This window comes from Anopheles arabiensis, chromosome 2, assembly GCF_016920715.1.
Source record: "Anopheles arabiensis isolate DONGOLA chromosome 2, AaraD3, whole genome shotgun sequence".
Lineage (NCBI taxonomy): Eukaryota > Metazoa > Arthropoda > Insecta > Diptera > Culicidae > Anopheles > Anopheles arabiensis.
In genome coordinates this window covers 49,044,397-49,057,012 of record NC_053517.1, presented here as the reverse complement: position 1 = coordinate 49,057,012, position 12,616 = coordinate 49,044,397, and the positions used below count along the sequence as shown (strand labels likewise).

The following is a 12,616-nucleotide window of genomic DNA, read 5'->3' as shown; positions in this document are numbered from 1 at the left end:
GTTGCGTCCCGGGTAGCCAGGTTAACCTATACCCATCAGGTACCTTTGGCACTCCAGCCGACAAAAGGCCTTTTCCTTTCTCGTGCATCTTTATTGTGCACCCAAAGCCTACCGAGACTAGGAAAAAGTGCGTTAAAAAGAGAAAACTTTACCCCCACCGGAGCGATCCTTCCTCCCAGGCAGGCGCGTTTCTGTTTGTGATTTAGTTTGACGTCGCGGAAAAGCTTCGTCAGCGTTTCAACCCGCTACGCGTCAGCTTCGCCTCATTATCGCCGACAGCAGTGGGAGCCCACAAACGGCGGCCACCAACTCTTTGCCATTCAGCTTCACCACCGCCGCTCCCCGTTCGGCACGCTCAAAGAGTAGGACTCAAGCAAACCACCAACCACCGACAGCTTCACACAATAATTCATAAATATTCATAATTTTCCATCGAGAAGATTTTCCTTTCATTTCGCGCCAACGGGAGTGAATGTGTGTGTGTGTGTGTCTGTATTTGTGTGTCTCCCATGGGGAGTGACGCAAAATATCACCAAACCAAGCCTCTGGCCTTTGGTGTACGGAATCGGGCGAAAAAGCTTCCCACCGATCATCGCCCTCTAATTTCCTATCCTTTCCCTTCCCACTTTTGGGCCAAATGAAGATAACGCCAGCCTGCCGGCTGAGAACAATAACAGTCAGTTTTCCTGCTCCGCGCCACACCATCCTTCCACTTTTGACATTGGACGAAAGTTTTCTCTTAAACCCAATCGTACCCGCCGTTTTTCCGGCATGACGCATACAGTCAGTTTTTTCACTTTCCACGAGGGAAGCGATCTGCATTCTGTTGAGCGAAGTACGCGCGGCCTTTGCGTACACATCATTCCCCGCATGAAATGGCACAAACGGAACGCAGAAAAGTGCAGCAGCTCACCTGTGCTTTACGTGGACTTTTTCTGGGCTGCGCCTAACCAACCATCCAGACGCTAATGAATTGCTTGCAGCGATGGAAATCACCTGCACCTGCCTTCCGTGCGTGTGAAGTACACCTCGACTCCTCGTCCCACCCGTGAGTCCCGTGAGAACGACTACTGTGAAGCGAGCATACATATGTAGCGATATGCTGTTTTCCTCACTCTCGTTTGTACCCCGTTTTCATGCTCGATGGGCTGGAAAATGCGGTTGGCATGCGTCGGGGCAGAGCAGCCACTCATCGTACAGTCAAGTAATGGGGTTTTGGACCTTCTTGGAACAACCTGGCACTGCACCGGCGATGTGATTTCATCATCAACAACAGTAATGACGACGGCACTCTCGACGCGCACTCTCGACCGAGGTTGACGAAAGTTTTGTCTTTGCCCTGCCACATGTTTCCTCGCCCCAGGTCGGCCAGCGGTCGGGCTCTCATCAGTCGCGCAGTGACGCGCGCAAAGTCCCAGTTTTTCCACCCATGCACAACCAATTGATCATTGTTTGCTAATGCTGGAAAAGCAGAAGCGTTGGGAGCTTCACTTTCATGTGCTAATTTGGATCGAAGCGAGCAAACGAACCGCGGAGCCTCACTTTCGGTGAGCTAATTTGCATAATATTTTAGCCTCCCTGGTGCGGTGTGTTTTATTTTCCGTACGCGGGCGCTGAAGATTGGGATGAAGCGCCGAGATTTACAGGATTCCATAATCTACTCGCTTTCGAGGTTTTTGGTTGCTGTTGCTTGCGGGATGAAAGCATCAAAGCGGGATCCGGATTTGGGTGGAAAAACTTGTTTAGTGCTACAGCTATTGGAAGGCAGGCCCCGGCTGCAGGGGCAGATAACGAATTAATGGGTCCGTGATGAGTTGACTTGAGGAATTGGTAAGACGCCGGCTGCTCAGATAAACCGGGTTTTGACGGGGTGGCGAGAATTGATCCTTTCTGCTGGTTCTATGAAAATTCCCGACCAACAGTTCTCTAGCAAAACATAAAGTTGAGTCGCCGACGAATGAGTTCTGTCGGCAAGATAATCAGATTAATGGATCATTCTGAAGAGATGAAGCTCGCAAGTGCCCAAGAGCGCCACTAAACCAGCATCCCGATTTCAGCTCTCGTCAGCAAAGCGCTGTAGAAAGTGAACGACTGCCGGGCACAGTTACCACCCGTGCCTTTGTCTCTAATCAACTTGCTAATCGTAATGGCGACGGGACAAGCCTGCACCAAATGACAAGCGTCTCGAGCACCGGCCGCAGCATCACGCGCGCCCTGGTCCGGGATTAATTTATCTTCGAGTTGAATTTGAAAAGCATCCGCGAGGGTGAGGGCAACGCACGCCCCATTTTCCTGCCCCGCGCTTATTGTTTTGTGGTTCACAGTTTTGCTTTTCATTTTCTCCAGTCTTTATGTTCCCACCCAATAAAGTGGCCAACGAAAGGGTGGAACAGGTGACTAGGAGTGTGTATGTGTGTGTTTAGTCAGCCGTTTTGTGAGCAACAATTGTTTGACTTAGAAAGTGACGATACTTAGAAGGTGGTGCGACGGTTTTATGCGCCTCCCTAACGCTGTACATTGTTTCACTTTTGTTTTGCGTTGAGCGTCGAGGGAATTGTGTGGTTGTGAAATGTGAGAGACAAATCTAACCACTAGCTCGTTAGGTCGTGAACATGCTAATGTTCCATCATTGAACCACTACGGGCTGGATCTATTGTCTAGAACACCGGGACAGAAATGCAAACACCGAGACACACAGGGGGGAATTTCGTTTTTGAGAAGCTGTCAGATGACGATAATGACCAACAGGTGATTAGAATATTGGACCCTTTCAGTGTTTGTTGCCCATTTTATCGCTCTTTATTCTTACCCACTAATCTGTTGGTTTGGTGCTGGTGAAGGTTGATGAATGGGTTTCGGCTTAATTAATATTAATTTATGCCACACTGTAGCCAACGTGCGAACAAACCAGATCGAGAAACATTCCGATCGAATTGAGACATCGATTGGCCGTTTGCTCGTTTCTCCGTACCGTGCTCCGGGAGAATGAGCAAGTGCTATAAAAGCCCCACACCGAACAGTAGTGGTACAGCGCCTGATTAGGAGAAGCGAAATATCCGAACTACCCAAACGGGACAGGATTTGACCGGCTTTCAACTGTCAAGACATTTTAGGTGAGAGCCACAACGACTAGTTCACCAATTAAATTAACATATTTCACCCCGTTAAATGGGGAGGGCCCTTTTTGTGTTGATGGCTATGTTGACCGGTTCCGATAGGTCCCACCAGCTAGAACCGGTTACCCCAGTACCACCAGCCAGTGGTGTAGTTTGTTAGACGCGCATTGTTTGACGCGCAAAGAAATCAACCCGCAACGAGACTAATTTGAGTGTAATAAATTATTTCCTCCATCCCGTTCCAGCCTGCAAACTGTACTCGAAAAGTAATCTGCGCACCAAATCCGACGGCGTTCAGTTTCTGCGGCTGAAGGAAGACTTCCCCGTCGGCGGTGAGATCGTTTCACTTTACGCGTATCCGCGCAACTCGATCCTGATCCCGCGCACCGAGAACTCGAGCGATTACGAGTACTTCAAGCTGAAAGAGATCAACAGCACGGTCGTGAGCGTCATTCTCAATCGCAGCCTGGACGGGCTGGTCGATTCTGACGATCCGCAGAGCATCCTCAAGTTCAGCGTGTTCTGCAGCGGAACATCAGCCACCAGCGCAAAACAGGACAACGTAAGGATCGTTCGGTTTCCCATGACAGGGAATCACGTGATGAGTTCCATTGACTTATGTTGCATTACCGTTTTTGTTTTATCTTATATTTATGTAATGTGTGCTGTCACGCCCGGACAACGGACAAATGGTACCGCGCGGCACGAAAACCTGGAACTCGCGACCGGAACGGTACACAAACGGCCCGTACCGCACCGCACCACTCAACCCTCTCGCGCCCAACAGTCGTCATTTTTTACAATTACTGTTTACATTGAAGATATTAACGATAATGATCCCGAATTTATCAATCTACCGTACGTGGTAACGCTCGACGAATCAACGCCAATTGAGACGGTGGTGTTTAATAGAATTAAGGCAATTGATCGTGATAAGCCAAACACGCCGAATTCCGACCTCGAGTATGCGCTGGCCGCGAAGCACATGAAGAGCGGCGACTTTCCGTTTCGCCTGGAAGGTTCCCAGCGGCCGTCGCTCGTACTGCAGCGGGCCCTCGACTACGATGCCGGCTGGCGCTCGATGAGCGTCCAGATCGTGGCGAGCGATCGGGGCAATCCACCCCGCACCGCCAACGCCACCATCCGGGTGAACCTGCGAGACGTTGACGACCTGCCGCCAATCTTCACCCGAGCACAATACCGGACGCGCATCAAAGAATCCTTTCCGCTGACGGTAAGCTGCTTGTCTCGTTCAGGCCAAATGCACCCAATATTGTATTATTATTTACGCAACCGCCATTTGACAGGGTAAACCGATTCACATCCCACTGTATATCGAGCCACCGATCATGGCGTTCGATCAGGACTCGCTAAACGAAACGCTCGTCTATGGGATAGTTGCGGGCAACGAGCGCCAGCTGTTCTGGATATCACCGGAAACGGGTGTACTATTTCTGCAGAAGGAGATCGACCTGGATAGCGAGAGCCTGCCAGACAACACGTTTACGCTGCAAATCGAGGCACAGCAGATCAATGATCCGACCAAGAGTGCTTTTGCTAGGTAAGCAGGGACGGGGACAGCGGAGACTGAATATGATACAGTTAAATTGCACTTTCACCCGACGCGACTAGATTATAATGGACAATAGACTCGATAGCATGTTTGTGTGTGTCATGTGTGACTCCCATGCGTCTTACATAACTGCAAGGAGATGTCTGATTCCATGCTCAATTTTTATACACTTGTTTCCAGGGTGGACATAGAAGTAATCGACCTGAACGACAATGTTCCTGAGTTCGAGGTAGATCTGTACAACATCTCCATCATCGAGAACCTTCCGAAAGGGTTTAGCATTCTGCAGGTGAATGCTATTGATCGGGATCAGGTATGTCGTTGTCAAAAAGTGTGTTCTCTCGTTGGATTTGGAAAGTGATAAGTTCTGACTTTTTAGGGAGAGAATGCGGAGTTTTACTACTACCTCATGGACGAGGAACCCAAAGGGGCCTTCATGATTGATCACGGTTCTGGCTGGATAGTGGTTCGTGACGAAACCTTCCTGGACAAGGAGCAGCGCAGTTCGCTCAAGATGAACGTGCATGCCGTCGAGCGGGTTGAGCAGTACGATCGCAGTCGCAACTATGGTAAGGTGCAGGTGGAGATCACACTGCTAGACACGAATGACAATACACCGGAGTTCGAGCAGGGTACGCTGTATGAGTTTAAGACGCACTGCAATGCCTCGATCGGCTCGAAAGTGGGGCAAATACGAGCGCTCGATCCGGACGATCTCGGCAACGGCAAAATCCAATACAGCATCAAAAATGTGCGCCCGAACCTTGTAATTCCATTCCTGCTCGATCCGGATACGGGTGACATACGCGTGTCGGAAGCACTAACGTACGGCAAGATAGCTTTCTTCGTCGAGGCTCGCGATCAACCGCAGAATCCCTCAGAGTCGCGGTTCAACGTGGCACTCGTTACGATCGATATCGTTTGTCAATCTATTGAGGACATCGAATTTATTGGCGCACCGTACGAGTTTTGGGTCGGTGCCGATGCTGCCATCGGCTCTTCCGTCGGACAGATTCGGACCACCTTCGACATGGTGTCGGACGAGGAGATATTCTTCGATCTGCTCCACTCATACCCTGAGGGGGTACCGTTCGCGATCGAAGAGCGGTCCGGCATAGTGACCGTGATTGAGTCGATGGAGAAGTTTGATCGACGATGTTATGAGTTTGAAACCGTAGTATCGTACTTGCCCGATTCTGCCGGCAAAAATGTGGAACAGCTGACGCCCGAAGCCTACAACAGTCTGGAGAAGATCATCGTCACGAACGTTACGATACATGTGATAAAACACAATTTTATGTTGCTTCGGGGCACCAACGCAACACCGATCGAGTTCCGCGTGAAGGAAAATAAACCGAATACAATGATCGGACAGCTCAAATTCCAGGACTTCCAGGAGCAATGTGATGCAGACGAAAAGGGACTGCCACCGCTGATATCGGTTCGAGGCGACAAGAACCGTGCCGATAGGCAAGTGTTTCAGCTGAATGGAGGAAAGAACCGAACACGCTACGCACGAAGATTTTCACGCGACGTTTCTAGACAGTCCAACTTCATCCGACTGTACCCGCTCGTGGCGTTTGATGCCGTATTCAGCTCGACTGGGAACGGCACACGAAAGGCGAGAAATTCTCGCAATCCAACGAGTGGAGTCCAGTACTCGCTTGTCAATAGCTATGATGTGGCAGATACAGTACGGCTCACAAACGATGGCAAGCTTATGACGATCAAAGGGTTGGACCGAGAGAAGCAGGATGTCATACGAGTGACTATTATTGCCGAGTACTTTTACAAACAACGCACGTTTGCCGGTATCTATCAGGTGGTGATCGTGGTAGAAGACGAGAACGACAATCCGCCCACATTCAATCAGCCCTTTTTCTTGGGTGTGATAGCGGAAAACTCCCCCATCGGTACTGAGATCGTGTTGAACAATCCGATCATCATCTCGGACATGGATGCGGCAGGTCCAAACAGTGAATATGAGCTGCTGCTGTCCGGAGAGTCAAACTCGTTTGTAGCTCAGTTCTCTAACTCGACGCTTTCAAACTATAACAAAACGGTGGCACACATATTCCGCAATCTGCAGATAGCTAATATCGATCCGGGCGAATCTCGACTGCGCCCAGACTATCGTCCAAACAAACAGTTGGAGCCCGGGAATGCCAGTACCCCGCACTATAACATATTGTTCATGGGCCCGAACAAACTCGATCGGGAGGAGATTGAAAGTCTGACACTGAAGATGATGGCTACCGATCGGGATAACCTGATGTCAGAGGTTGAGCTCAAAATACTTATACTGGACGTGAATGATTGTGCACCGGTCTTTGAGCGCATAGCTATCTTCCGCAAGAGCCGCTGCGAGATGATCGAAAACACAAGCGATCTGGAGCTTATGTATCTGGACGAGATTGAGACGGAGGTGTTGCCCGAGTTCTTGGACGCGGGGCTCATGGAGATGAACAGCCGTGTTTCGTACGGTGTGGATAGTTTGTTCGAGATGGTCCAATCGGCACCTTACGTCGGAATGCCGCGGCTGTACGATAGCCAGTCGGTTATGGTCAATCGTACTGCCGATCGCGAACATCTCACAATGCGTCGGAAACTCTACAAGCAGAAGGTTCGGCAACGTGGTCGCAATACGCGTGCCGTTGCCAAGAAATCGCAGCTTAAGTTTGCTCTGCCCGAAAACGTCGAGGTGGGAAAGGTAATCTTCAAGCTGACGGCAAACGATGATGATTTTGAGAAGAACTCCAAGGTCTTCTATGAGGTCGTTGGCCAGACTGAGCTTAACAGTGGTGAGCGAGTTAGCTACTTTAGGATCGATCGGAACAATGGAGAGTTACGCGTGGCGAACCGTTTGCCCCCGGAAACTGATGTTAAGCTAAACATCACAGCCAAGGACGTTGGTGGCCTATCGGACATGCTTCAGGTACAGTTCCGGGTGTATGACGTGAACGATAATGCACCCGCGTTCGAGAAACAGTGGTACACGTTTAACGTCGACGAAGGATCGTACCCAATTACGGGCAAAAAGATCGGCCAGGTACGGGCCAACGATGAGGATACCGGAATGAACGGTAATGTGACGTACATGCTGATAACCGATGGTGACCAGAAGATACCATTCTCGATCTCTCCACTGGACGGTACGATTCGAGTTAGCGGAGAGATCGATCGCGAAATGATCGCATCGTATCGGTTTCGAGTACTCGCAACCGATAACAATTTCGATCTCAAGCTTTCGGCCATGGTAGACGTAGAGGTGATCGTGATGGATCGCAATGATAATAACCCGGAGTTCACCGCCTACGATGATCTGAGAAGCGATCGTAACAACATCAAACGACTGCCCGTCTATGTGGCGTATCTGGATGTAAATGCTAAGGTGGGAACGTTCGTCAAACAGGTCATGGCAAGGGACAGCGACTTCCGAGAGAATGGAAATGGACTGGTGATCTACTCGCTTACCGGCCAGAGCGATGTTCTGCAGTTCAGTATCGACCCAAAGGATGGTGTCGTTACGACAGCTTCCAAATTTACACCGAGCGAGGCTGGAACGAGAAAAACCTACGAACATTTGAACGTTACCGTCGTGGCATCGGATTTTGGAACTCCACCGCGCTCAAGCATGGCGTTGCTCATTGTGAATCTACAGGGCGACACACTTCAACAGCATCCGGTGGAAGAAAGGCCACCCCTATTTCCGTACAAGTACTACGAGATCGAGCTGCGTGAAAACGACCCCGCCCCGCGGATCGTGCTCAACGTCACGCTCTCCAAGCGTTACGCCAACGATCCATTCCGGTGGGAAATTGTGGGCGACACGTTCGACGATCAGTTTCGGATTGATGAACGAAATGGTTCCCTTTGGCTGCTACGACCACTGGATCGGGAGGAGCGTGACTCGTACGACGTTCGAATTCGGGTGCAGAAGATCAAGCGAGAAACACGCAATATTCCCAGCGTCCTCTACGCGTTGGAGAATCCTGTTAAGCGGAAAAGCCACCGGTTGTTTGACAACGAAGTGGAGATAATGATCAAGGTGGTGGATGTGAATGACAATGCCCCCGTGTTTCGCGATAATTATGGACCAATCATCTCTGTTGTGCCAGATACAGCTAATTACGGTTACGCGGTCATGAAGGTGGAGGTGAGTTGATGTTCTATGCAGCATGTAAATGAGATTGCAAAAATTATGAATTTCTTGGTCATTATAGGCTACGGATGACGATGCCGGCAGCAACGGTGAGGTGCGTTACTCACTCCTCAACGAACCAGCGCGTCTATTTGCGATAGACTCGCTCACAGGACAGATACGGCTGCTTAACTCGCTGGCATCGTTCAAGGAGAAGGTGTTTGGATTCGATGTGAAGGCAACGGACCGAGAAGGCGCGGACGATGGCAAGTCCACCATAGCCAACGTGTTCGTTTACGTGCTGCATGCACACCAGGAAGTATGCCTGATCCTAGCCGGGCTCCCGGTAGACATTGAGAAGCAGCTGGGCATGATTTCGTCCAGCTTGAGCACCGCCACCGGTTACGATATTCGAATACGAGCACTTGAAACAAACACAAAAGTGGATGATGCGTGAGTGTGACATTCGGCTATGAGCTACATCTTCATTGAGATTCTAATCACGTCGTCTTCTTATTACGCTTACTTGCAGTACAAACCTATACTTATACGCGATCGATCGGAAAACGAACGGGCTAGTAGAGATGACCGAACTGCAAAGGTAATTCAATCCCAACCCTTCTTCAGAATCAAACATTTTTCAGTACCTGGCATATCATTCTATAGGTCACTTTCGCGGCTAGACATGTCAAACCTGAAACCGAACCTGCCCATCATCGAGCTCACCGAGCTGGCGGTAAATTCGATCGAACCGCACTCCTTCGATGCAGGCGGCATGAAAGGCATCGAGCTGGCCACAGTGGTTATTGGAGGGCTGATTTTTGCCGGAGGAACTGCCACGGCTCTCTGTATTGCGTGCGCCCGTTATAGGCGGTAGGTATCAACACCATGTGCCCTTAACGATGTCATCTCATTGCACCACTCATTTTGCACGTTCATTTCCAACACGTCGCACACCTCCTCTCATCAACAGATACACACGCTATTGAAATGTATCACCTACAGTGTCATTGAAGCATTGTGATCACACTCTCCCATCATCGCCATCGCCCCTCGGTATTACATTTAACCGGTGTAAGAATACTAACACAAATCATCCTCGTAATCATGGTCAGAACTCTTAACCTGTGCCGCAGAAGCAGACAAGCTAATTTGGTTCCTCTCTCACTTATTCACTCACGGACGAAGCTGTATTTCTTGTTATTGTTGTTGTCCATCCGAACATTCTCCCTCCAGCATGATTACACTATCTCTTGCCCACCCATGAAAGGTGTGCAATCAAATTCCTATTTTCTCGTTTTGTAAATACTGCCATGCTTTTTTTTCAAATTGCTCGCGATAATCGCCATCGGTCTGAGACTAATGATTCCCCTCCACGTTTTCCGTTTAAAATCCGTTCGCTTTCGATCCTACCCATCCACGCATCCCTCAAACAGCCTAATACCGCTGCCGAATGGTGTTGGATCTGGTGGTGGAGCTGGCGGAGCAGGAGTAGGAGGAGGTAGCAGCAATACGTCCGCCGAGGACGTCCGTGTGCGCGGCACAGTGTCACGGCTCGGGCTCGGCAGCAATAACAACACCACGGGCAGTACACGACCCATCACCGGTGCCGACATACAGCCTGTAATCAATCGGTCCGACCTGAAGAGTTCGATCTTCCATCCCAACTTCCACCGACAGTTTGTCACCAACATCAGTACAGAAGCGGTCCCAGAGCACAGTAACGAAGGAAATAATAGGTAAGACAGGATGTCAAGTCCTTTGCATCGCTTTTAGTACTCCCCGATAAATCTATTCTTTTTTTTTTTGCTTTTGACCTGTTTAGTGATAGCTACGAGGACTCACTGAAGGACTCACTGACGTCAAACACGAGCCTATGACAATCGGGGAACCCTCCAGGGAGGACCTACTACACTGTACAGTTTAGACATAAGGGAGATCCAGAGGAGTATAGCGGTGCAGACTGAAGTCGATAGGCAAATTGTATGATTGTTGATTCGTTTTTAAGTTAGGCTCTAGTGAACTGTGTACCACAACCGCAACATCGCAATTGATGAGTCATTGAACCGGCTCCCATTACAGGGGATGCGACCGACTGTGTAAATAAATCTGTAGGCGTACGCTTCATCGGCTACATTTTAAAAGAGTGTTTTATTGTCGTACCTATTGCAGATAATTTAACGATTTATTTATATGTTAAAAACTCCTTCGCACCCGAAACGTTCGCCTGTGCTCCCGGACACGAGGCCACCATTGCGACGTACCATCGATCGACATGGACGTACGGTCGCAGAATGAATCCCAACGTACAGGCTGTAGCTAACGTGGCAAACAGACTTATATCAGCTATGGTCATCTTCGATCCGGCCACAAACTCGTGCTCACTAAGAAAGATGTTGAGCAACTCTACCGCTTTTTCAAAGGCTAGCCTCTTCCTGCCATCAGGAGCAGCGTTGCCAAATACTTGCGGGTGGTAAAAATCAGCAAACCTTGGATACAGCACGCAGGCATCGAAAAATAACCGTTGATTGACGATGGCTCGCTGGATAGTGTCTCTGGGATACCAATCGTTATCTTCGTCGCCATACTGATCGCAGAGATATATTAGTGCTGCACGCGACTCGGACAGTACCAGAGAACCGTCGACCAGCGTGGGGATCGTACGCTGAGGGTTAAGCTTGGTAAACTGCGGTGATCGATGAGCACCAGCCATGAGATCGAGATACTTAAGGTTTAGCTTCACGTGAACTGCTTCTGCCACCATTTGTACCGCCCGACACGGTGCCGACCCGGGAAGATAGTAAAAATCCAACATTGCCACGATCGCAGTAGGAGTTGCAGCAAAAAACGAAGGATGACTAGCGTCGAGAAGATTGCGCGTGCGGCATTTTATAGGCGCCCAGAATGTAGATTACAATATCGCTTTCCTTGCGCGCTCCAAAACAAGTAAAACAATTAGTCATTTTCAGTGAGGTGAAATTTATTTTATTTTAATTGTTAACAGCGATTGGTCTTATCAAGCGCATGTGAGGCACTGAGCGTAATCCAAACAATGCGCGCACATTGGAAGCTAGGTGTTGTATGAACTGTTTTTATTTTCATACCTTTTTTTCAACCTTGTCAGTTTAAACTTGGGTCAGTTTCAAACCAAATCTTCAAAAATACATGTGTTCCCATTAATCTCAACTACTTTTACCTGTTTCAAAATGTAATTAATAATAATCTTTTTTTCTGCAATCATGGAGCCATGTTTGTTCAGATAAAACTAAATTATATGCTATAAATTATTTGAAAAAATATTTACAAGCGTCTTGATCTTCTTCATGAGTTTTAAATTTTAGAAAAAGGAAGCATGACATAAACGGAACATAGTTCGGTAAATTCGTTATTATAACAGCACTGTTATTGTTTTGCCACAATATGGTACAAAGGAAAAAGTGCAATAATACAATATGAACATATTGTAAATAAATAAATAAAGAACAACAACCACAATTATTTTAGTTTTAAAATGTTTCATTTCCTTAACAAATTATAAATATACGGGTATGCAAATCGTAAACTTAAAACTGTGAAAGTCCCTGATTCAATGAAATCTTGTAACGCTTTAAAACAGTGTTTGAAATAAAACGTTTCATTTGAAATAGCGCTTGAAATATTTCAAACTCGTTAGGAAAGACGTTTGAAGAGAGTCGTGGCTCGTTTATCCGTGCTAGTTCAGCATGTTTGCAGTATTCGGGCGTCACACGGATAACGATAACCGAGCGAACTATATTCGCTAAATGG

General features: G+C 48.5%; 2 protein-coding genes across 2 annotated transcripts; one reads left to right on the top strand and one right to left on the bottom strand.

Moving 5' to 3' along the window:
• The first annotated feature begins 3,198 nt into the window (after window positions 1-3,198).
• Window positions 3,199-10,974, top strand: LOC120907476 (cadherin-89D). The gene is made up of 11 exons (XM_040319078.1): window positions 3,199-3,271; window positions 3,362-3,678; window positions 3,904-4,350; window positions 4,424-4,677; window positions 4,870-5,002; window positions 5,069-8,845; window positions 8,913-9,283; window positions 9,363-9,431; window positions 9,497-9,703; window positions 10,267-10,569; window positions 10,656-10,974. The coding sequence occupies exons 1-11, from the start codon at window positions 3,199-3,201 to the stop codon at window positions 10,708-10,710; spliced, it is 6,006 nt and encodes a 2,001-aa protein (XP_040175012.1). The 3' UTR covers window positions 10,711-10,974.
• Window positions 10,975-11,015: 41 nt separating this feature from the next.
• Window positions 11,016-11,653, bottom strand: LOC120895222 (glutathione S-transferase 2). Its single transcript, XM_040298366.1, has one exon. It carries the CDS (start codon window positions 11,643-11,645, stop codon window positions 11,016-11,018), a length of 630 nt encoding a protein of 209 aa, XP_040154300.1. The 5' UTR covers window positions 11,646-11,653.
• Window positions 11,654-12,616: the final 963 nt, after the last annotated feature.

Coding starts and splice junctions, on each gene's coding strand:
- LOC120895222 (XM_040298366.1), bottom strand. CDS start 11,645: ATGTTGGATTTTTACTATCTTCCCGGGTCGGCACCGTGTCGGGCGGTA.
- LOC120907476 (XM_040319078.1), top strand. CDS start 3,199: ATGTTGACCGGTTCCGATAGGTCCCACCAGCTAGAACCGGTTACCCCA. Junction 3,272..3,361: donor ACCAGCCAGTGGTGTAGTTT/GTTAGACGCGCA, acceptor ATCCCGTTCCAG/CCTGCAAACTGTACTCGAAA. Junction 9,704..10,266: donor GCGTGCGCCCGTTATAGGCG/GTAGGTATCAAC, acceptor TCCCTCAAACAG/CCTAATACCGCTGCCGAATG.